Source organism: Petaurus breviceps, unplaced genomic scaffold (assembly GCF_028583685.1).
Source record: "Petaurus breviceps papuanus isolate PSGF00001 unplaced genomic scaffold, PetGlider_PUasm1.0 128, whole genome shotgun sequence".
Classification (NCBI taxonomy): domain Eukaryota; kingdom Metazoa; phylum Chordata; class Mammalia; order Diprotodontia; family Petauridae; genus Petaurus; species Petaurus breviceps.
Window position 1 is genome coordinate 797131 of NW_027185664.1, and position 25137 is coordinate 822267.

The window sequence follows — 25137 nt, forward strand, 5'->3', positions numbered from 1 at the left end:
GAGAGAGAGAGAGAGATGAGCATAAGCTTCTCTAAAAGTACTGAGTTTCTCAGATTTTCTTGTTTTATGATACTCTTGCATTCTCAATAAATAACCAAGGGATATACTGAGGTACTGGAAGATGGCATGGTAAGGGGGAGATACATACATCTTCAGAAATATAGCTTTTTTTCATATGAGGCACTGATATACCTCTTTCCTGGGCTCCATACCTACATTTCCAACTGCCTATTAGATATCACGTTGTTTTTCCACTGGTACTTCTAATTCAACATCTCTAAAGCTGAATTTATAGTCTATATCCTTCCCCTCCAAAAAAAATTGCTCCTTCTGAATTCCTCCTTATTTTGGTCAGGGGTACCATCATTCACCCACCTTGGACATCTCGATGCTTCATCCATCTGTCTTTCTAGGCTATCATCTATCTGTCTTGTCTATCGATCTATCTAGGTTTTACTTTTCCCCAATGGAGAATTTCATTTATAGGCTTAAAAGAAGAAGAATCCCAGGATTTTTCTTCCTTTGTGTTTTCATCTTGCTTTCTCAAGTTCCATGATACCAGCTACAGTTGCAAGCTTGCTGAACCCAGACTGAAAAGACTGGTTATTCAGCCACCCTTTCGGGTCTTTCAGTTAAACAATAGGTCTGGTGCTTCTTACACCACAACAACTTAATCAGTCCACCAGGCTGAACAATGATTTGTCCTGTCCTGTGATCATCAGTAATCTCGTGTCCAGTAATCATCACTGTTAGGAACAAGACAGTGACTTTAAAGAAAGGGTTCTCAACCTTCTTTTGTGTTGTAGACCCCTAGGCACTGAAGCAAAACCTGTGGACCTCTTTTTAGAATGATGTCTTTAAACGTATAAAACAAAGCACATCGTATTACAGAGAAAATCAATTATACAGAAATACAGTTATCAAAATAAAAAAAAAAAACTATTAATTGAACCCCATAATTGAAGAACCTCTGACCCAACCAGCCTCCTCATTTTTCAAATAAGAAAACCAAAGATGGCCAAAGAGGTTAAGTGAGTTGCCTAAAGTAAGTGTAAGAACAAGCATTTAAACCCAGATCCTCAGGTTCAGATCCAGCTTTCTTTCCACTTCATATATAATTTTTATATAGAATGTAATATAATTCCACTTTTATATATACAATTTCTTCTCCCTCTATCGTCAGCCCCACAAGAGCATGGATTGGGTTTTATTGATGTTTGTATTTTCCCAAGTGTACCACATATAGGATGCATTAAACGGTGAATTTAATCTGTTTATCTGTCTTGTCTCCTTAGGCTATGTTGATATTGGGCTTATTCCAAAAGGAGCAAGAGACATTCGAGTCATGGAGGTTGAAGAAGCTGGAAACTTCCTGGCTGTCAGGAGTGAAGACCCAGAAAAGTATTACCTTAATGGGGGGTTTATTATCCAGTGGAATGGAGACTACAAGCTGGCAGGGACAGTCTTTCAGTATGACAGAAAAGGTGACTTAGAGAATCTGAGGGCAGCCGGCCCCACCAATGAGTCCGTGTGGATACAGGTAATATATGATGTCCAGAGAAGTACTAAACTCTAAATAAGGTGACACTGTTCAGAACAATGAATTGTGGGAGTATTGATCACTAAGCCAAGATATTTAACTGCATAGATATATGACCCAAATACTCACTGAAACAAAATAACAAAAAAAAAAATTCAAGGTCATTAAAGTTATTTTGTTCCATGATTGACTTTTTTTTGAAAGACCAAATATATTTATTTTAGATCTTTAATAATTTCTGTGATTTCTGTATTTGTATGTGAATATTAAGTCATGAGGAACCAGACTGATATAGTTAATAGGGCCCTGGCCCCTGTTTCAGGTAATCCTGAATTTGAGTCCCACTTTTGACCCATACCGGCTGTGTGTTTCTGGGCAGATCACTTCACCTCTCAGTGCTCTAGACAACATTCTAAGACTTCAGCTGCAGAGCACTCATCTGCCAACCTCTTTGGGTAGAGGGAAATCCTTAATGGAATCTTCTAAAACTAATAAAATCACAGATCCAATTTTTAAAAAAATTATCATGACTCAGTTTGAGGTCCCTTTCTCTTGCTTTTCAGCTGCTGTTCCAAGTGACCAACCCTGGCATAAAGTATGAGTATACCATAAGGAAAGATAGCAGCTCTGAAAATGATGTGGAGAAACCAGAGTATTTTTGGCAGTATGGCAGCTGGACAGACTGCAGTGCAACATGTGGGACAGGTAAGCATTGATTCATCTGACATTTGGTTGGAGTCTCAGAATGGCTTGCTTGTGGAGGAAGAATTGAGCTTCTCCTTCTTGGCTCCTGAGAGCAGCACTAGCACCAATAGAATAGTTTCAGGGAGGCAGAATTTAGCTCAATAGATAGAGAAATCTAATAGGCAGCTAGGTGGAATAGTGGATAGAGTGCCAGACCTCAAGTCAGAAAGAATCATCCTCCTGAGTTTAAATCTGGCTGCAGGCACTTATTAGCTGTGTGACCCTGGGCAAGTCACTTAACCCTGTTTGCCTTAGTTTCCTCATCTGTAAAATGAACTGGACAAGGAAATGGCAAACTACTCCAGTATCTTCGCCAAGAAAAACACAAATGGGGCAACAGAGTCAGACATGACTGAAACAATTGAACAATAAAATTTAAGATGAAATGGATGGCCTTTCTCAGAGTGGTATTGTGGAAAGAAAGGCAGATGTGGAGATAAGGGAAGAGTTTTGCCTCTGACTCTATGTATGACTCTTGTCAAGACATTCAATTTCTGTTCATCTCAGTTTCCTCTTCTGAAAGACAGAGATAATAACAAAAGAGCCTGCCTCATAAAGGTGTTGTTCCCATTTCAAGAGATGTGGGAAGCTAAGTGACACTTTGCAAATGCTAAGTTTATGATCTGACTGACTGGCTGGGTATGTAGTTCTGCTCTGCAGGTACCCTGTCACCTACACTACCTCGGACTATGGTGTTTTTCTTCGTGAGAAGATACAGTTCATTGTCCTCACATCTCAATTTTCTTTCCTCTTTGATTTGTCACTGCTCATGTCTTGCCAGACTCTAGCCCTGGGATACCCTCAACATCTGCATTCTGCCAGTTTTGACTTTATCGCTTAATAATGAGTGCTGCAGGAAGTCACATGATTATACCAACTGGCAGCATTACAGATTTCTGTTACCTGATCTCTATGCGCCCTAACATCTTTCTTTTCTTTCTTCTCCCATGGATTCTCCATCACATGGCCCCCAGAGGCTATTCTAAGCCTTCTCTTTGCTCCATAAGGCTCCAATGCTACCCCTCAGAGAACTGCATCTCCTCCTTTAATAATAAATTTAAAAATATCTGATTTCCCTCTTCTAGATCTCAAAACCCCTCCCACCTCATTCATGCATCATTTTCTCCTCCTTCACTAATGGCTCTTAAGAAGAGGTGACCCTTCTTGGCCAAGGTCAACCTGTACTTGTGTCCTTGATCCCATTCCCTCCTATCCTCTGGTCACTTGCCCCTTCAATCTCTCTCCAATACCCTTTCTCTAATCGTCAATTTCTCTCTATTTTCCTGGCTTCTTCCTTGTTGCCTACAAATCTGTCCAGACCTTTCTCACCCTTCCAAAACTTCCCTTGACCCTGCCATGCCTTCAGGTTGTCATCTTATATTTTTCTCACCTTTCCCAGTTAGACTTGTAGGAAATTTTGTGTGCTTCCTTGTATTCATTTCCTCTCCTCTCACTTACTTTTCATTCTTTTGCAATCTGACTTCAAACTAAACTGGAGCTGCTCCTTCCAGGTTACATCTTAATCACTAAATCTGATAACCTGAACTTAATCCTCATGCTCCAGATCTCCCTGTAGCATTTCACACTGTTGATCTTCCATCCTCCTGGATACTCTCTCCTTGTTGTGTTTCCATGGCACTGTTCTCTTCTGTTCTCTCATTCTCTACCATTATCTCTCTGACCACTCTCCAGTCTCCTTTGTTACATTCTCATCTGTGCCAAATCTTCTAACTATAGTTAAGCCCAAAGGTTCTGTTCTGTGTTATTATTATTTCTCTTTCAACACTCTCTCTGGGTAATTTCATCAGTTTCCATGGTTCATATCTATCACCCTAGTCTCATCATGAGTTCCAATTTCACATATCAAAACAACTGTTGGGCATCTCCAACTGGTTGTCACATTGGCATCACAAACTCAACATTGCCAATACATAACTTACTGTCTTTTCCCCAAATCTACCTCTCATCCAGATTGCTATTTCTGCTGAGGGTACTACCATCCATCCCTATCATTCATGTTCAAACAATTGAAATCATTGTGGAGTTTTCATTCTCACTCTCACCTCTCTAACTCATATATCCATTCAGTTGCCAAGTTTTGTCAATTCTATCCTTACAACATCTCTTGCATCTATTCTCTTCCTTCCCTTCATAAAGCCACCACTCTCCTTTAGACCTTCATCACATCCCACCTTGCCTATTGTAATGGGCTCCTAGTTGATGTCTCAGCTTTCAGTCTTTCCTCTCTCTACTCCATTCTCTATACAACTTTCAAATTGATATCCCTAAGGCATATCTGAGTGACCAAGTCACTCCCCTTCTCAAGAAACTTTTGTGTATCCCTATTGCCTCTAGAGTAAATTATATTCCTCTACTTGTAATTTGAAGTCCTTCCCCACCTATCTCTACAAACTGATTTCACATCACTCCTAATTCATACTCCAGTAAAATTTGTCTATTTGGAGTTGTAATATGTGACATGCAGTGTCCCACATCCATGCCCTTAAATAGTCTGTTCCTTGTGTTTAGAAAAAATCTGGTTCATCACCTTTGTCCCTTAGAATTCCTACTTCATTTCAAAGCTAAGCTCTAATATTGCCTTCCATATGAGCCTTTTCTGGCCCCCCCCATTTTAATGCTCCTGTTCCTGCCCCCCATTATTTCATATTAAAATCATATGATCATAAATATAGAGATAGAATTTATACACACACATACATATAGGTATGTATATATGTGTACATATATACACATGTATATTATTTACTTATCTCTGTGCCTACTGCTTTCCTTTCAGTAGAATGTAAGTTTTTTAAAGGTAAAGACTTTAATTTTTGTCTTTGCATCCTCCACACCTAGGACAGGGCCTGGCACACATTAGGTGCTTAATAAATGCTTCTTACATTAACTTGTTGGGTATACAAACTGCTTCAGCAGAAAACAAATGGAATTTTTTGTGATAAACAATTCTAAGGAAAATAAAGATAGCAAGAGAGTAGATATTTTTCCAATTGTCTCATCATCTTTCTTGAAATGGTGTGATGTATTGGCAAGAGCACTGGACTGAGTGACTTTGGGTAAGTCATTTAAATTCTCCATGCTTCAGTTTCCCTACCTATAAAATAATGGAGTTGGACCTGATAATGTTTCAAATCCTTTCCAGCTTTAACATTGTATGATTCTAATCTCCCAGTAAACCACAGAGTTTATATTTGATTTATCTTCTGCTAGCATTTTGGGGGTGGTGAAAGTAAGACATGACTGAGCTGATGTTATGTATATCTGACTAGAGACAGCTTAACGAATTGGGATTATTTGAACCCATGTGGTTTCATATGAAACATCAAGGAAAGAGAATGACAAGTTCTTTCTGTTCTATGCACAGTATGTTAGTGCATCTGGAATGAAAAGATAAGTGCTTGATTTCATTGATGATAACAAAGGAACATCTGATTCAGCTGCGCAGGAAATCAGAGATTGCCTTGCCAGATGTGGCCTGGCTATTTTCATTTGTTATCAGTATATTCAACCAGTAAAACTTTTGCCTACTCTGCATTCAAGTTGTCAAAGCTTAAAGAACATCCTTTTCCCCTTTTAATCCCTTGGAAACATGATGCAGCCAGGTTTTAAGTCAAAACTTTGAAACACTTTTTAAACGTCTCCTTGTTAAGCCGGAAATGAAAACTCTGAAATTACTGATGTCTATGGCAGGCAACATGTACCTTCCAGGTAAACTGGTTATTTTCTGACCCTGCTGCTAATAGGCCTCAGAGAAAAGCAGCATCCTTTTGGATTGTGATTCCTCAGCCATGGAGACTTAGAATGAGATAGACGTATGGAAATGATTTCATGTTCACTAAGATAAGGTTTCTAAAACTGAGAATTATCCAGAAATGGTGTCTTTATTTTGATAGCTCTTCTCTTTCATTCCAATGTTTTTGTCTTAGACTGTCACTAAAGTTTAAAGTCTTTGCCAGTTGGTTTCCAAGATTGGTTAACTCTGCATGGCTTTCAGAGAACACTGGTATCGTTACCTATCATCTGAATCCCCACGTCAACCACAGACAAGGTTTTTGTTGTTCAGTCATTTCAATTGTATTTGACTCCTCATGACCTCATTAAGCATTTTCTTGGCAAAGACACTGAAGTGGTTTGCCATTTCCTGCTGCAGTTCATCTTACAGATGAGGAAACTGAGGCAAACAGGGTTATATGACTTGCCCAGGGTCACTCAACTAGTAAGTGTCTAAAACCAGATTCAAACTCAGGAAGGTGAATTTTCCTGACTCCTGGCACTCTGCTGTACTACCTAGCTGCCCTGATGGACATGGCACAGTGGGAAAACAACAACAGCAAAACTGCCCCTAGAGTCCAAGGACCTGGGATTCACATCTCACTCTGTGACTTGGGCAAATCCTTTAACTTCTCGGGGCTTCTGTTTCCTAATCTGTAAAATGAGAGTGAGTAGACTAGATGGTCTTTGTGATCTCTTCCAGTTCTATAGCTATGACCCTAAGATCCTGTGACCTCAATCATGGTTATCCCAGGATTTAAGGAAAATGAAAAATATCTTCTGCAGATTACTGCACCACCAGCTGCTATTATCTACTGTAGGAGTCTTGTTGAATGAAACAAAAATGGCTTGGTCAGTAATTCTGTGCATCCAGAGTAAACCACTTTGTTGGGTCTCTGATTATTGTATCCTCAGCTCTTCCCACAGTGCTTTGCATATAATTATCACTTAATAAATGCTCTTCGTCCCTCCCTTCCTTTTTTCCTCCTTTCCTTCTCTTCCTTTCTTCCTTCCTCCTTCCCTCCATCCCTTCCTCTTTCCTTCCTCTCTCTCTCTCCCTCTCCCCATATCCCTCCCCTCCCTCCCTCCTTCCATTGCCCAAAGTCACACAGGCAGTAGGTGTTAGACATGGAATTTGAACCCAGGTCTTTCTGACATCTGATACTAATTCCAATAGGCCACATTTCCTCCTCTCATTAATGTTAATGCAAAAGAGCTTCGCATTTGTCTTATTTAAGTCTCAGGCCTATAGAGTTTTTCCAATTTAGGTACAGTATTATTATTAGTAGTAGTAGTAGTAGTAATATATAGCATGTACCTAGTGCTTTAAGGTTTGCAAATTGCTTTACAAATATCTCATCTTATCCTTAAAGCAATACTGGGAGACAGGTACTATTATTATCCCCATTTTGCAGATGAGAAAGCTAAAGCTAGAAGAGGTTAAGTGACTTTCCTCTGTCCTCAAGTGCACAGGAGTTTTATCAGGGCAATGCTGTATACACATCCTTGAGTCACGCAATTAGTAAATGTCAGAGACCAGATGTTAATTCAGGTCTTCCTGATTCCAGGTTGAGAAGGTGAATTTACTTTAGAATTTGATGCATTTTTTAAAAAAGAAAGTAATGTCTTGGATGGGGCAGTTAAGTGGATAGAGCTCCAGGTCTGAAGTCAAGGAGTCTCATCTTCCTGAGTTCAAATCTGACCTCAGACACTTACTAGCAGTGTGATCCTGGGCAAGTCACTTAATCCTGTTTGCCCTAGTACCTCATCTGCAAAATGAGCGGGAAAAGGAAATGACAAACCACTCCAGTATCTTTGTCAAGAAAACCCCAAATGGGGGTCGTGGAGAGTTGGACACGACTGAAACAATTGATCTATGATCTTGGGTAGTAGCTACAGATAAAAAAATCACCTGAATCTGCTGTTTGAGAATTGAGGCACTGACTTTGCATCTAATTGTCCCTATTTTCCATTCTTTCTGTGTAGTAATAGGGCCAGAGGGCCTGCTCTCTCTGGAGTTACCCTCCTTTGCACTGTGTTCTCTGTTTATGAATCAAGCTAATTCTCTTCCAGACAGGATCAATCGAGCTCATTTGTGAAGTGTTTAGTCCACTAAAGTGGCCCCTATAAAGATCTTAACCTTTTTCTCAGTTTGCTGGCCCCTAACCCTGTATTTCCCTTCAGACTTCTCTTTAGGTTGTGCCCATGATCCCCCTACCAAAAACTTCACATGATAAAGCCAAAAGGCAAATGTCTAGAGGCATAGAGACCTCCTAAAGTCTCTGGGGACTGACTCACATGCCTCCAACTTCATTAAATTGGCTAGATTGTTGAAGGATATGTTGATCAGGAAACCTGGAAATAATAAATGTGTATGTTTGTTGAAATTAACAAAAGTAAATTGAATTCAGTAACTTTAGCATCTAGTTCTTAATGAGCTCTCCTCTAGATTAGCTCTGACAATCTATTTAGCAGTTAAAGTTTAAAGTGACGCTATTTGTCAATCCCTCTAACTCTTAACTAGACCTTTGAAAACATGTCTGTAAACTCAGCAGTTTACTTTTTGGGGGGAGAGGGGAGAAAGCAAGGCAATTGGGGTTAAGTGACTTGCCCAAGGTCACATAGCTGGTGAGTGTGATCAAATGTCTGAGGTCAGATTTGAACTCAGGTCCTCCTGACTCCAGGGCCATGCTCCATTCACTGTGCCACCTAGCCACCTCCAGACTCAGCACTTTAAAAGACTTGTGATTTCATTGGTTTGGGTATTCCTTCTACTGGCACAGGTTATGACTCTTCCTCACCTTTTTACACAAATGGTCTTCTCATGTACCTTGTGTTTCTGCTTACCTGGCCCACTACCTTTGTCCAGGCCCTCTCTTGCCTAGACTATTGCAGTAGCCATCTGCTGGATCTTCCTGCCTCAAGTCTCTTCTCTCACTATTCTATCCTCCTCATATCTGCCAAAATGCCTCTTTCAAAGTACAGTTTGGTCCCCTGATCAATAGACTGCAGCAACTCTCTATCACCATTAGGAGCCAATATAAACTCTGTTTTGTACTTAAGGATTTTCACAAACTGTCTTTCCAGACTTGTGATACATGATTCCCTTTCATGAACTCTACAGTTCAGCCAAACTGAGTTCCTTACTGCTTCTCACACACAACATGCTATCACTTGTCTCTGTGCTAGGAGACATGCCAAGAATGTAAATTCTCTCATCACCTCTGTCTCTTAAAATCCCTAGTTTCCTTCCAAATTCAGCTAAAGAGCTATCTTCTATATGAAACCTTTCTGGATCTTCCCAGATACTAGCACTAAAGTTGCTGTGTGTGTGTGTGTGTGTGTGTGTGTGTGTGTGTGTGCTGTGAAGCATTGCCCTGATGAAATGCCTATGCTACTTGAGGACAGAGACTTTTATTTTTACATCTGTCTCCCCAGCATCTTGCACATAGTAGGTGTTTAATAGAAGTTTATTGATTGGTTCATTAGTTGCTTTTGGCAGACTTCATCTGCCAAATAAATGACAAATAAATAAATAAATGACTTCATCCTTTTCATCTGACAGCCAAAATTCTAGGAATAGTAAAACTCAGCCAGGCTGCTTCTCTAAAATAGACACCAGTAACTACTTCTAATCCCGTGCTTAACATTTTTCAGTTTGGTAGGATTTGCCAGAAGTCAGCTGGCACAGGCTTTAAGAACCTAGTATCACCTTCACTGTGAGGTAGCACAGTCAGACTTTTGTGGGCAATGTCTACTTAATAAATGAAGATGGAAAAGAAAATGGGCCAACCCAAAAGGTTGGGGAAATAAATCTGTGTTCATCAATGATGCATGAAAGGTCAGCTTCTTTAAGACTCAGAAGTCCAAATGTTTCTTTTAACTTAACAGAAAAAAATTCTTGAAAAACCTATAGCAGAAGCTAATAGCCTACATAGCCAAAAGTTTGCATTGACTTTTCACTGTTGTTTACATTCTCCTTTGATAATTATATCTGTGCAGAAAGTAACACAAGAATTGTCACCTTTTTACAAATCAGTTGAAGCTCATAGGGGCATAGTGGTTTGCCCAGAGTTACATAGCTAGTAAGTTGCAGGTCTTAAATTTGAACTTAGGTCTTCTGATTTGAAGTCTGAACCTCTTTATCAGCCCAAATGTCAGGACTCATCTGAGGTTTGTAGGATACAGATATGAAAGGTAATATAATGAAGCTCCTTTTGCTGGCACTGGGCCAACTTGTAATTGGCTGTGATGTGGACTAAATGTTCTTTGTAGATACAAATTTCCAAATTACTTATAAAGCAAGACTCTTGATGGCAATAGCTTTTTTGGGTCAAATGTTGTGCTAATTGAAGACCGCATTGCAGATTTGAGTCCCTCATGATCCAATGTACTTTGTTATCCTTCATGGCCACAGTGTTCCCAGATCTGGCCAACATCCTATTAATGCTTGCATTTGATTACAGGGAGAGACTGTTAGGAAATAGATATGCCCTGATCCAATTATTGCCACATGTAAAAATGATGAGATTCTCCCAATGGAGTTTCAATAGCCCATAAAAAATTTTGTCTAGAATTTGATGGCACTGAGGTTTGTTAAGCACTATTCAGAGAAGTTGCAGAGGATTTTTCTAGGCTTATCTATTAGAGGTTTTCTGTTTAACTCAACAAGACTTAATGGAGCACCTGCTGTTCGTAAGGCATTATACAAGGCACTAGAAATACAACTGGATTTCATAGGCTCCCACTATGCTATTGGCCCATTCTTTTTTTTTCCTCCACTTAGCTATTAGAAATAATGATAGTCTTTCCACCACTTCTGCATAATTCCCCATCTATAATGTTTTTACATTTATAGTGGGTCTCACCATTGCTCTTTCAATAATTCTCAACTTCAGTTTTTAGAGACAGTGGTGTTCTGTGATGTCATGGAGAGAGCTCTGGATTTGGAGTCAAAGGACCTAAGTTTAAACCCTGGCTTTCTCACTTTACTATGTGATCTAAAGTCACTAAATTTCTGGCCTCATTTTTCTCATGTGTTAAATAAGGGAGTTGTATTAACTACGCTCTCAAATCATTTTCCGCTTCAAATCTTCCTATAGTCTATTTTCTACAACCATCAGGCCCCACTGCAAGAATATTAGCGTCAAGCATAGGGACATTTGTTCCTAAAGGCATAACTCTACTTGTGTGGTTTTCTAATTCTCCCCAGTAGTGATTATGCTTTAAAAGCCAATTTTTATCACATAAATGTGTAACTTGTAATGATGTTTCATTATAAAGAATAATTTTGTCCTTTTTGAAATCTAAACTAATTTGTATACAGTTGTGGTTTATCATTTCAGAAGGTTCATAGTGGCATGTCCTCATGACATGCTTCCCTTGAGTAGCACCTCTTCTGTTTAAGGAAATTGATACCATTTTCCTGCAGGACATTATGAAGCCAGTAAGTGATAGCCCCAGAGGTATTTTCTATCCATGTAAGCCTTACCCTCGTTTAATTAGGCCTTTTTAGCAGTCTCATCTCATCTGGAGCAAATAGCTTATGCCACACGTTCCATCTGTCTGAATTTCAATGATGACTTAACGGTAAAGTGAGAGCATGAGGAGCTACACTTCTGCTCATCCAGTGTCCCTGTTCTCTGACATTAGTGGTTCATATCCTGGTGAATGTAAAGACATCGGACCATCTGCTCTTTCTTTTAATCCTCTATCTCCATGACAATGTTCTGATTCCTATTTAAAACAAGGGAGACAGATACATCCCCTGCCTTCTGGGAGCTTAAATTCTCCAAGGGCGGGGGGGGGGGATAGGAAAATATTAAATAATTGATAATTCTTTAATGAGAGGCAGAATTGCATAGTGGATAGAGAGCTGTTCTTGGAGCCACCAAGACTTACATTCAAGTCCAACCTCTGAAACATATTAGTTGTGCGTCCCAGGGAGGGTCACTTAACATCTCAGTGCCCTATGCCAACTCTCCACAGCTATAAATTACAGAACAGTTGCTGACCTCCAATGGTAAGGGAAGTTTCTCCCTAGAAGTTCATTACAGTGATGAAATGAAATATTTAGACAAAGATGAACAAATTCTTTAATCCTCTAAGAATCTAGACCTTCATCAGTTTGGGTATTAATTCTGTTAATGCAAATCACAACCTCTTTATGCCTTAGAATGCTGATATTTTGATCCTATGCCCTATCAGTAGCAGGAGGGGGAGGCATGCACCCACAATAATTTATATTTATTTATAAATTATATACATGTGCCAGTATATTATATACATTATAAAACATGAATGAAAATAGAAATTTAAAAGAATAAAATAAAGCTGAAATAAGCAATTTAATTTTGTTATTAATAGTACTAAAACATGTTTCTATTATTGAAATATTATTAATAATCATATGATTGAATATGTTTCATTATCTTTTGAAAATTCTGTGAATTTCCTGGGAGATATGATGGACTTATACTAATGGTTTGTTAGTAACTAATTTTTCATTTAATTTGATGAGTGTCGTCAAAGAGTTGATATTTTTTAATTTAGATTTTTTAAAATCAAAAGATATACAATAACACAATGAATAGATCATAACTGTCAGAAAATATAACAGCTCTTCAGTTGAGATCATGTTTCTCTATATGAAAATACATTCAAAATGCACAATGAAAACCCAACAAAGAAAAGTGTCTCTGATATCAACTCAAAAGGAAGTTTTGGATATTTCGTCTTTCTTTGTGTGATTCTGTTTAATGGAAGGTTATCATACCTTAATTTCCTATCCATATTTGGGTATTTTTGTTTTGTCTTTGTATAATAAATATTGAGTAATGTACGAAGGGATATAAAAGTTGGTTGAGGGCAGACTGTGAAGTACTTTATGTGCCAAAAGTTTATATTTGATTATACACATCCGCTGGAGTTGATTGAATTAAGCAGTGACACAATCATCCTGGCCTTTAGAAAAAAACACTGAGGAGGTCTGGAAGCCAATGCCTATAGTCTCTGCTGCTGGAGAGGCAGAGAATGGATCTCTGGAATTTAGGAGTTCTGAGCTACAGTGGACTAAGTTCATCAGGTGTACAAAGAAAATCAACCAAGTGCTTCTGGCCGGGAGGAGCCCCCATTCTTACAAGAGGGGCTGGATGGGGTTGGGGGCAATTCAGCAAAACCAGCCAACACATCAAGCAAGGCATAGCCTCCCACCTCAGAAAAGAAGGGAGGTAATACACCAAGCTTTTGGAGAAAGGAACAAATGTATAAGATTTAACACCAAGTGATGATTTTTAAAAATAATTTGTAACATTCATTTAAAATTTTTCCCCTCCAAAAAGTAAAAAAAAATTTTTTTTGAGTTCTGAATTCTCTCCCTCCTTCCTCCCCATTATGAAGGCAAAAAAATATATCAAATATATATACGAAATCATGCAAAACATAGTTCCACATTAGCCATGATGTAAAAAAAAAAACCCAAACCAAAACAAACCAAGAAAAATAAAGAAAATGAAAACATTTTCTTCAGTCTGTGTTCAGACTCCATCAGTTCTTTCTCTTTCTCTAGAAGTGCATAGCATCTTTCATCATAAGTCCTTCAGAATTGTCTTGGATCATTGTATTGCTGAGAATAGCTTAGTCATTCACAGTTCTTCCTCAAACAATATTGTTGGTACTATGTACAACGTTCTCCTGGTTCTGCTCACTTCACGTTGCATCACGTCATATAAGACTCCCCAGGTTTGTCTGAAATCATCCTGCTTCGTCGTTTCTTATAGCACGACAGTACTCCATCAAAATCATGTACCACAATTTCTTCAGCTATTCACCAATTGATGGGTATCCCCTCAATTTTTAATTCTTTGCCACCACAAAAAGAACTACTATACATATTTTTGCTTTCCTTTCTTTTAAAATCTCTTTGGGATACAGAGTAGTGGTATTACTGGGTCAAAGGGTATGCATGGTTTTATAGCCCTTTGGGCATAATTCCAAATTGCTCTCCAGAATGACTGAATTAGTTTACAACTCCACCAACACTGCATTAGGGTTCCAATTTTTCAACATCCTCTCCAATATGTGTTATTTTCCATTTCTGTCATATTTGTTGTTGTCATTCAGTCATTTTGGTCACGTCCAACTCTTGATGATTCTATTTGGGATTTTCTTAGCCAAGATACAAAAGTGATTTGCCATTTCCTTTTCCAGCTCATTCTGCAGATGAGGAAACTGAGGCAAACAGGGTTAATTGACTTGCCCAAAGATACACAGCTAGTGTCTGAGGCCACATTTGAACTCAGGTCTTCTTTACTCCTGGCCTGGTGTTCTATCCACTGCCCCACCTAGCTGCCCTTCTGTCATATGAGCCAATCTGATAGATGTGAGGTAGTACCACAGAGTTGTTTTAATTTTCGTTTTTCTAATAAGTAGTGATTTAAAGTACTTTTTTAATATAACTAAAGATAACTTTGATTTCTTCTTCTGATAACAGTCTGTTCATAACCTTTGACCATTTATCAATTGGGGAATGACTCTGTTTTCTTATAAATTTGACTCAGTTCTCTGAGAAATATTTGATAAATGAAACCCTTACCAAAAGAACTTGCTGTAAAAATTTTTTTTTCCAATTTCTTGTTTTCCTTCTACTCTTGGGTACATTGGTTTTGATTATTCAAAACCTTTTTCATTTTTTTAAAAATGCTTTATTAACTTCTGATTTACATCATTAGTTTCTGCCAGATTTTGAGTTACAAATTTTCTCCCCATTTTTACCTACCCACTGCCCCAAAATAGCAGTCCCACAGGATATTCCCTCCTCCAATCTGCTCTCTCCCATATTTTCTCCCATACCCATTTCTACCTTTCCAGTGAATCTCTATGCCTCAGTGCCTGTATATCTTATTTCCCAATTACATGTAAGATGGTATTAATAATAGTATATATATATATAGAGAGAGAGAGAAAAATATATATACACACATATATTTACATATATATATATATATATATATATTTGAATATTTGATTTTAAAACTTTCAATTCCAGATTCATTCCCTTCCTTGTCACCCACCCTTACTGGGAAGATATGCAGTTCAGTATAGGTTGTACACGTGTGGCTAATGCAAAACAATAACATAGTAGATATATTGTAAAAGACTGACTATATTTCCCTCCCTCCTATCCCACCTCCCACTTGTTCTATTCTCTACTTTGATCCCGTCTATTTTCAAAAGTGAGTGCTTCCAACTTCCCTCCTCCCCAGCTTACCCTCCCTTCTATCATCCCCCCTCTCATCCCCTTCCCCCCCTATTCTCCTGGAGGGTGAGATACCCTATTTAGTGTGTATTTCACTCCCTCCTCAAGCCAAATTCAATGGGAATAAGGTTGACCCATTCCCTTTTGCCTTCCTATTCTTCCCCTCCATTGTAACCATTTTCCTTTGCCTATTCTGTATGAGATAGTTTACCCCAATCTGTCTCTCCCCATCTCCTCTCATTATATTTCTCACCTCTTAATTTCACCTTTTAAGTATCATTCCTTCCTGTTAAATTGGTCCTGTGCCCTCTATCTATGTATACCTGTAAACATATATACACACATTCACATATGTATTCATATGCCCATATACCCTCATATATAGACAAATATATATATATATATATATGTATATATTTCTAATCCCTTCAACTACTGAGAAAAGTTTCATAAATTACAATTATTGTTTTTCCATGTAGGAATGTTAATAGTACAACTTTTATAAGTTCCTTATGATTCCTTTTCCCTGTTTACCTTCTCATGCTTCTCTTGCTTCTTGGATCTGAATGTCAAATTTTCTCTTCAACTCTGGTTTTTTCAGCAAGAATGCTTGAAAGTCCTCTATTCCACTGAATGACCATATTTTACCCTGAAACATGATACTCAGTTTTAAGACTCTTGGTTTTAATCCCAGCTCCTTTGACCTCCGGAATATCATATTCCAAGCCCTTCAATCCCTCAGTGTAGAAGCTGCCAGATCCTGGGTTATCCTGATTGTGTTTACACAATATTCAAATTGTTTCTTCCTGGCTGCTTGTAATATTCTCTCCTTAATCTGGGAATTCCTGAACCTGGCTATAATATTCCTAGGAGTTTTCTTTTGGGGATCTTTTTCAGGAGTTGATCAGTGGATTCTTTCAACCTCTCTTTTGCCCTCTGGTTCTAAAACATCAGGGCGGTTTTCTTTGAGAACTTCCTGGAGGATGATTTCTAGGTTCTTACTTTGGTCATGGCTTTCAGGTAGTCCAATAATTTTTAAATTATCTCTCCTGGATCTATTTTCCAGGTCAGTGATTTTTCCCATGAGATATTTCACATTGTCTTCTATTCTTTCATTTGTTTGGATCTGTTTAACAGCATCTTGATTTCTCATAAAGTCATTAGCTTCCATTTGCTCCAATCTAATTCTGAAGCAATGATTCTCCTCATTGAGTTTTTGAGATTCTTTTTCCATCTGGCAAATTTGGCTTTTTAAGGCATTCTTCTCATTGTCTTTTTGGGCCTCCTTTGCCATTTGAGTCAGTCTGTTTTTTAAGGTATTATTTTCCTCAGGCTGGTGACTCTCATTTCATAATTTTCTTGCACTGTTCTCATTTCTCTTCCCAATTTTTCCTCCACTTCTCTTATTTGGTTTTCAAAATCTTTCTTAAGGTTCTCTATGGCCTGTGACCAGCTTGTATTTTCCTTTGAAGCTTTTGATGCAGGATTTCTGACTTCACTGTCTTCCTCCTGTTTCATGCTTTGCTCCTTTTTGTCCCCAAAATAGGAGTGTATTGTTGGAATCTTCTGTCTGCTTTGTTTCCTTTGCCTGCTCATTTTGCCACTCAATTACTTGACTCTTGGGCCCTTTGCCACAGTAGGGCTCTGCCACCAGACAGGGGAGCTTTCATCCCAAACGCTGGGGTTTTCTCAGACGCCCGTAGGTATTAGATGGGTGCCCTCTCTGAGGTCTCCACACGTTCTGGCAAGCTGGACACACACCCCAGAACCTCCACCCTAGACTGCAATCCAGATTCAAGAAGGTTAAAGCAAGAGCAATGACCCCTCAGACTGGTGCTTGTTCCCCCTACACTCTGCAGGCCAGGAGCTGAAGCCACCACGTGTCGCTGGCTGGCTGTGCCGGAGTCTCAGAGACTTTTTGCCCTGGGGGTAAAAGCCCCGCACTTCCACTTACTGGTCCCAAAGTCCAGACTGCACTGACCTCTCACTTTGTCCTTCTCATCTATGTGTTGATAAATCTGGTAACTGCCACCACTGCTGCTGATCTGGAGTCCCTCTGGCCATGGCTAGTCAGGCCCGCCCTGGGGCTAAAGCCTTGGCATGGGGCTGGGCTCGGGTCCCAGAGCGCTGTGCTGGATTCCTGCCGGGCTGTCCTTAGCGGGAGGTTAGCTTCTCTGGGTCATTTTATGGGTTCTGCAGCTCCAAAGTTTTTTAGAGTCCCCTTTTTACATGGATTGGGGAGGGTGGAAGCCGAAGCTGCGGGAAGGTAGTGCTTCTACTCTGCCATCTAAAAATCTTTTTCATTTAATGTAATGAAAATTATCCATTTAACATCCCATGATTTTCTTTGTTTCTTATTCTTATTAAATTCTTCCTTTATCCATAGTCCTGACAGGAAAAATTTTCCATGCTCCTTTAATTTGCTTATGGTATCACCCTTTATGTCAAAATCATGTACCCACTTTGACCTGATCTTGGTATATAGTGTGAGAAATTGCTCAGTACCCAGTTTCTGCCAAACCGATTTCCAGTTTTCCTAGCAATTTTTTATCAAATAGTGACTTCTTTTCCCAAAAGCTTGGGTCTTGGATTTGTCAAACACTACATTACTATGGATTTTTATCACTATGTATTTTGTAGTTAATCTATTCCATTGATACATCACTCTATATCTTTGCTAGTGTCAGATTACTTAGAATCAGGGTTGGGGAACCTGCGGCCTTGTGACCACATGTGGCCTTTTGGGCTCCTTGGGTGCACCCTTTTGACCGAGTCCAAGTTTTACGGAATAAATTTTTGTATTAAGGGGATTTGTTCTGTGAAGTTTGGATTCAGTCAAAGGGCAGTACTTGAGGACCTAGAGTGCCACATGTGGCCTTGAGGGCACAAGTTCCCCAACCTTGGTACATGATTACCACTTTGTAATACAAAGATCTATTTTGAGATCTATACTGCTAAGCCAACTTCCTCCATATTTTTTAAATTGATTCCCTTAATATTCTTGACCTTTTGTTCTTCTAGATGAATTTTATTATTTTTTCTAGCTCTATAAAATAACTTTTGGTAGTTTGATTGGTATGGCACTGAATAAGTAAATTAGTTTAAGTAGAGTTGTCATTTATATTATATTGACTCATTCGACTCATGAGCAATTAAGATTTCTCCAACTGTTTAGATCTTGTGTGAAAAGTGTTTTATAATTGTGTTCATGTAGTCCTAGGTTTGTCTTAGCAGGTAGACTTCCAAGTATTTTATATTGTCTGCAGTATTTTCAATGAAATTTCTCTATCTCTTCCTGCTAGACTTTGTTAATAGTATAAAAAAAATGCTGATAATTTCTGAGGGTTTATTTTATATCCTGAAATTTTGCTGAAGTTGTTCATTATTTCAACTAGTTTTTAATTAATTCTCTAGGAATCTCTAATTGTTTCAGCTTCATGATGTATTGTGGAACCATTTAAAAGAGTTCAGTGTCAGACCACCTCTAACCCAAGTATAGGCATTTATTGAGATTGAGGCCTCTCATAATGTGGGCTAAGTTCCAAGAGGAACCAGCAACTTCAGAGAAAGCAAGATAGATTTTTTTGTAGGGTAAAGATGCAATTATGAAACAGAAATTATGAATATTAAAAAGTCAAGAGGGGTTTGTTAAAGGATTAGGTAATAGGGGAGGGGTCCCAGTCACAATGGAACTGTGCATGCACTTAGCCACAATGCATATAGAAAAACCCATGGGGGGATATGTATGTATGATAATGATATTATAATAAGCCTTTCTATGTCACAAGTTCGCCTAAAGGACAGCTTTTGCTGTTACTGTGCAGGTCTCTGCTTAGGGAAAATCTCTTTTATTGTTTTGAGGTCCACATCCTGCCTGGGCATCCTGGTGGTGCTGCTTTCTGATTGGCTGAGTATTATGGTCCTGAGACTAGATAGACATGGTTGTCGTTGAGTGCATGGACACACCTGCTGTTTCTGTGAGAAATATAAGTTCATGGACACACTTGTTCTAGTGAGCAGCAAGGCATATATGAAAAAATTAGGATATTGAGTGTGTGTAGGGGAGTTGGGAGGTGAATGGCTCTGCTATTCAGTGGGGTCTATGAGGAAGTTAGAATATTGGGACTGGGGGGCAGTTTTATTAGGATTCCATCATAAGTATATCATCATATCATCTTCAAAGAGTGATAGTTTTGTTTCCTCGTTTATTGTAATTTCTTTAATTTCTTTTTCTTTTATTGCTATAGCTAACATTTCTAGTACAATATTAAATAATAGTCTTTGTTTCACCCTGACATCATTGGGAAGGAATCTAGCTTATCCCTGTTACAGATAACATCTCATGGAGTCATTGGCATGAGCTTTTGTACCTTTTTTTCCCATTTGACCAGTTCTGATTTTTAAGTTATTATTTTCTTCAGGGTGGGTGTGTGTGTGTCTTTTACCAATCTGTTTTATCAAGCTCTTTTCATAATTTTCTTACATCACTCTTGTTTTTTTTCCCTAATTTTCCCTCTGTCTCTCTTATTGGATTTTTAAAATCAATGTTGAGCTGTTCCAGGAATTCTCACTGGGCTTGTGTTGAGGTCATTTTTTTTCTTTGAGTCCTTGCTTATTATCTTCTGAGTTTGTGGGTTTTTTTCTTTTTTTTATTATTTTATTTTTTTAATGCTTTATTAACTTCTGATTTACATCATCCATTTCCGCCAGATTTTGAGTTACAAATTTTCTCCCCATTTCTCCCCCACCCACTGCCCCAAAATAGCAGTCTCACAGGATATCCCCTCCTCCAATCTGCTCTCTCCCACATTTTCCCCCATACCCCTTTCCACTTTTCCAGTGGATCTCTATGCCTCAGTGCCTGCACATCCCATTTCCCAATTACATGTAAGATGGTATTAATAATAGTGTATATATATATATATATATATATATATAAACATACACACACACACACACACACATATATACATATTTGGATATTTGATGTCAAAACTTTGAATTCCAGATTAATTCCCCTCCTTCCCCGTCACCCACCCCTACTGGGAAGATATGCAGTTCAGTATAGGTTGCACATATGTGGCTAATGCAAAACAATAACATAGTAGATATATTGTAAAAGACTGACTACACTTCCCTCCCTCCCATCCCACCTCCCACCGGCTCTACTCTCCACTTTGATCCCGTCTATTTTCAAAAGTGGGTGCTTCCAACCTCCCTCCCCCCCAGCCTACCCTCCCTTCTATCATCCTCCCTCTCATCCCCTTCCCCCCCTGTTCTCCTGGAGGGTGAGATACCCTATTTAGTGTGTATTTCACTCCCTCCTCAAGCCAAATTCAATCTGAGTTTGTGTTTTGATCTTCCATGTCACCATAATAGCTTTCTGTGGTCAAGTTGGGTTTTTTTCTTTTTACTATTTACTTGTTTTTTAGCCTATTGACTTGTAACTTTATATTAAAATCAGGCTCTGCTCCTGGGATGGAGAGGGCACTGTCCAAAGCTGCAGGTTTTTTGTGCTGCTATTTTCAGAACTAGTTCTTGGCGTCTGTCAATTTCAGCCCTTCTAGGGTGGTATGACCCAAGGAAAGCTGTGGTGACTCCCATCCTGGCCTGTGCTCTGGTCTTTACCTAGGAAGGGACCTTATTCTCCTGCAGCCACAAGTGCTCGTGCTCATTTTGGCCCTAGAGCTGTGATCAGGTCTCCTGATGTCCTGCAGACACAAGGGCTGGCACTCCTTTCTGCTTTGAAACTGAGACCAGAGACCCTACTTCCTTGTAAATGACTCCAAGTATTCTTCTTCACCCTGGAATTATGACCCAGAATTGTTCTGTGGACTGTGCAACAAAACCCTGCACCCAGTTTTTTGCAATCTCTTTCTTACTGGTTGTCCAATACTTTTGCTGTCTATGCACTGAGAGTTCCTGAAGCTGCAGCTGTCACGTTGTAGCCACTTCCAGGGGCTGCTGATGGTGTTGCTACTGGACGGCCTACTGTGGCCTTCACTAAGCTCCAGGGCAACCACCACCCCAATGACCTCTTTAGTTCTCTTGGGCTGGGAAACTGTCTCACTCTGACCTTTTTTTTAGCTCTGATACTCCAGAATTCTATTTGAGGCTTTATTTTAAAGTTGCGTGGAAGGAAATTCTCAAAGAGTTCAGCTGAGTTGCTTCCCTTGCTCTGACATCTTGGCCCCTTCTCCCTTCCTTCCTTCCCCTGCCGCCAAGTATTGATTTTTAAAAGAAAAATGGCTTCCAGGAAATGCATTGGAGCTGCTCTAAATTCAGCCTAATCTCCTATCTCCTTAATCTCTCTGAGCTATTTCCTTATCTGCAAAATACAGATAGTAATATTTGTACTACATCATAGGATAAAATTATATGCGTTTGATAAGTACATCTGTGTGTTCATACTTGGATGAGGTCATTTAGAAACTGATTAAAAGGGAACAGAAGAGAATTGAATTGGAAGCAACATGGACTGTGTGATATCAGCAAACTTGTGGACAGTTCTTATGATATCTCAAAATTTTCCTGGTGTTTTTCTTTAATATATTGATGCCACCTGGCCCCCCAAAATTCATCATTTTTCAAGTAAGTTGGCATTTATAGGAATTTTTAGAACATCCGCAGCCTATCTTTTTGTACAGTTTTAAAAAGACCTATTTGGGTTGATGTGCACTTGTTTTTCTGACTTCAGACATTCTGAACACCTCTGCAGCTGAAATTGTCTAAAACATGTATAGATGTTTATTTCTCAGAACTAGTATTTCAATGTGCCTGCCAAAGAGCCTTCTCCCGTATCACACCAACAGAGTTTATTTGTAGGGAGAACAAGAAGACAATAAGCTAGACAAGAAGGTTTATTGGAAGAAGCCTGGTTGACTGCCTACTTGCTTTTAATAATTTGATTTCCTATAAAAATAAAGAAAAGAAAAAAAGAAGAAACAATCCATTTTCTATAGACTTTTGTCACTTTGTAATAATGTTTGGCCACTTCTATAACAAAAAGGTACGATATAAGCTAAGTCTGTAGGTGGAAGCCATTATTGGAGGATCTGAAAAATAAATTTCATCATGAGGCACTGTGTGATAGTGACACTGGGTATGAGGGGACCTGAAATCTCTTGAGCCTGTCAACAAGGATAATTCTTCAGCTTTATTGCCTGTGAAGTAGACTTAATAACAATAATAATGCATTCTAGTAAAATAATAATGGAGACTTCTGGGTCACGAGAAGAGTAAGATGGAGAATTAGACATTTTCTCTGATTCTCATTTCTCAAACCTCTCCAAAGCAGAAATTATGCAAAAGATAAAACAATTTCAGCTGTTTCCATGGTTGAGACCACCAAAAACCAAAGGAGGTACAAATGCCATGAACTAATGTCTAATTTGGGCTCACTCAGCACACCTTTTTCTAATATCTACCATGCTCCTGGCATCAAGACTATATTGAATGCCCCCAATCCACTGGCTTGTATTGGAACACAACCCTTTATCCTCACACACACACACACACTTTTTAGTCCCATAGAGATCGAAAGTGCAGAAATGGGGTGAACCCGCAAGACCCAGTGCTGCAGCAATGTTCTTTGCTTTAACAGAGCTCTGCATGAGAGCAGAACAGAGGCAAAAAAAGCAATCCTTTGCCTGGGCTTATAATACAGTCCAGCTCTTCATCCTGGCCCCCCAACTCTTCCCAATGTCCTAGAGATCCAAACTCCAAATGGTAGAAATGAAGCACTCTGTCCTTCTGGCCAGAGAACTGAGGAACAGAGGAAATGGGACAAGATACTATATGTGGAAGACTGTGTGGCACACCATGAAGCCTGAAGAAAAAGTCCAGCATCCACACAAGGCCAATTTTGTCCCCCAAAGAAGTCACTGGGGGGAGAAATTTAGGCTGATGAATCATGAATTGCCCATCATGGAAGATGCTGAAGTGCTTTGAGATCCAGCCCCTAGGAAAATAACCATTAGAGAGGAAGGAGTCAGAAAATGAGCAATAGATGCAAATAGGATGGAAGATGGAAATTACCAATGATTTCAAAAGGAGGAAAACTCAAGGACCTTGTTGATAAATCAACAGAGAATATAGCGGAACAAAATATTGCCTCTAGACCATGTAAGTGAGTTCAGGCACCTATGAATACTGTAAAAGAAAGGAAAATGATGAGGAAGAAGGAAAAGAAGTAAGGAAAATAAAAATCTTTAAACAATTTGAGGGAAAGGATTCCGTGGATTTTGAGGAGAGCTGGGGACTACAGCACCCTGTTCCTGAATTTTTTGAAAGAGAATTGAGAGCAGAGCTTAGGACCTTCATAGCAGAAATAATTAGCAGAATAGAAAAACTTAGATCTGTGAGGGCAAGTCTCACCAGAGAAACAAAAGAAATGATTGGGAATGCAAATACATGGAAGTCAAGGCAAATCCGGAAGAAGAGAAGCAAGAAGCAATAACATTAATGGAAAGCATGCTCTCTACACAAGCAGGACACATTGATCTCAAAGACAGGATATGTAGAAACAAACTAAAGTTCATAATTCTCCCAGAAGAACCAGAAAATTTTTTTTGAAAGTACCTTAATGAAAGAAATAATACAAGAAAACCCTCTGCCAGAATTTTTGAACCCCAAAAGCAAAGTTCAAGTTGTTTGTTCATGGGGAAATACATTAACCCAGTCAGTTCTCTAAAATTACAAGTTATAATGAGCTATCAGTTTGCATTTGTGAAGGGAGTCTCCATGCTGAGAGTTCCCTACAGTGGCAAAATCACAGGTTTAGGCCCTCTCTAAAAAATCATCATCATCATCATCTTAAAGTCCAACCCATCATCCATGTCTTGGGGAGGTAGGGTGGGAAGGGAATGGCAAAATGGAGGAATGCTAGTCAGGGAAATGGATACCAGTAACTCTTTCCTATGATATCATTATGGTAGCTTTGGATATCTGGGTAGGAACCTGAAACACTGGTGAATTAGTTTTTGGCGATACCACTGACTAGGTTAGCACCCTAGCCAGTATGGAGCAGCTTAAATCCTAGAAGTAAAATAAATAGAATGACATAGGGTTACAGGCTGGCCCTATTTAAACCTGCCACAATTATTGGCTTGACACTAAGGATTAAGAAAGAGTGGTGCTATTTCATGTTCTACCTTCCATATGTGTTGTCTCCCTCTTTTCAATATAAACTCTTTGAGAACAGTTTAGCTCAGTGCTCTGTACTTTGTAAACACTTAAATACTTTTAAATTCATCCATTAATTTACTTTAAATTTTCTTTCTGGTTTCACCAAAAAGCAAGCTACACTAGAATAACATCAAAATACCAGTGTTCCACCTGCTGGAAATGTTTCTTTGCAGATAACTCTGACCATTAAAGAGGGCAAAACATCTAATGAACATGTAATGAACTGAAGGTAGACATACTTTCATTATGTACTAGTACTATAATAGAAGAATTGGGAACAGATCTCATCAGATATAAACAACAACTTTATCCTGCTTTTCTGTTAATGGTACTGTCAATTTTATATCACACAACATAATGTGGACCAGTGAATGACAATCTTGAAAAACAAAACAAAATTTCTTCCCCGTTCCTAGATTACAAAAAATATGAAATAAGATTGAGGAGTAGCTAAAATTTGATGGGGGAAAATTCAAAGAACCTGAGATCATTGAAATCTTCATTTAATGCAAATGCCAGAACTGTACCTAAATAATGATAGGTAGGAGAGGCTAGGTGGCGCAGTGAATAGAGCACCAGCCCTGGAATCAGGAGGAAATGAGCTCAAATCCAACCTCAG

The 25137-nt window shown here is 38.9% G+C and overlaps 1 protein-coding gene across 1 annotated transcript in view; it reads left to right on the forward strand.

Moving 5' to 3' along the window:
- Nucleotides 1–25137, forward strand: part of LOC138172274 (A disintegrin and metalloproteinase with thrombospondin motifs 12-like) — a 598980-nt gene that overhangs the window by 453524 nt on the left and 120319 nt on the right. The window contains exons 13-14 of the mRNA XM_069101962.1: nt 1296–1540; nt 2104–2245. Of these exons, the coding sequence (XP_068958063.1) occupies nt 1296–1540; nt 2104–2245 (387 nt within the window). The remainder of the gene's footprint in view (nt 1–1295; nt 1541–2103; nt 2246–25137) is intronic.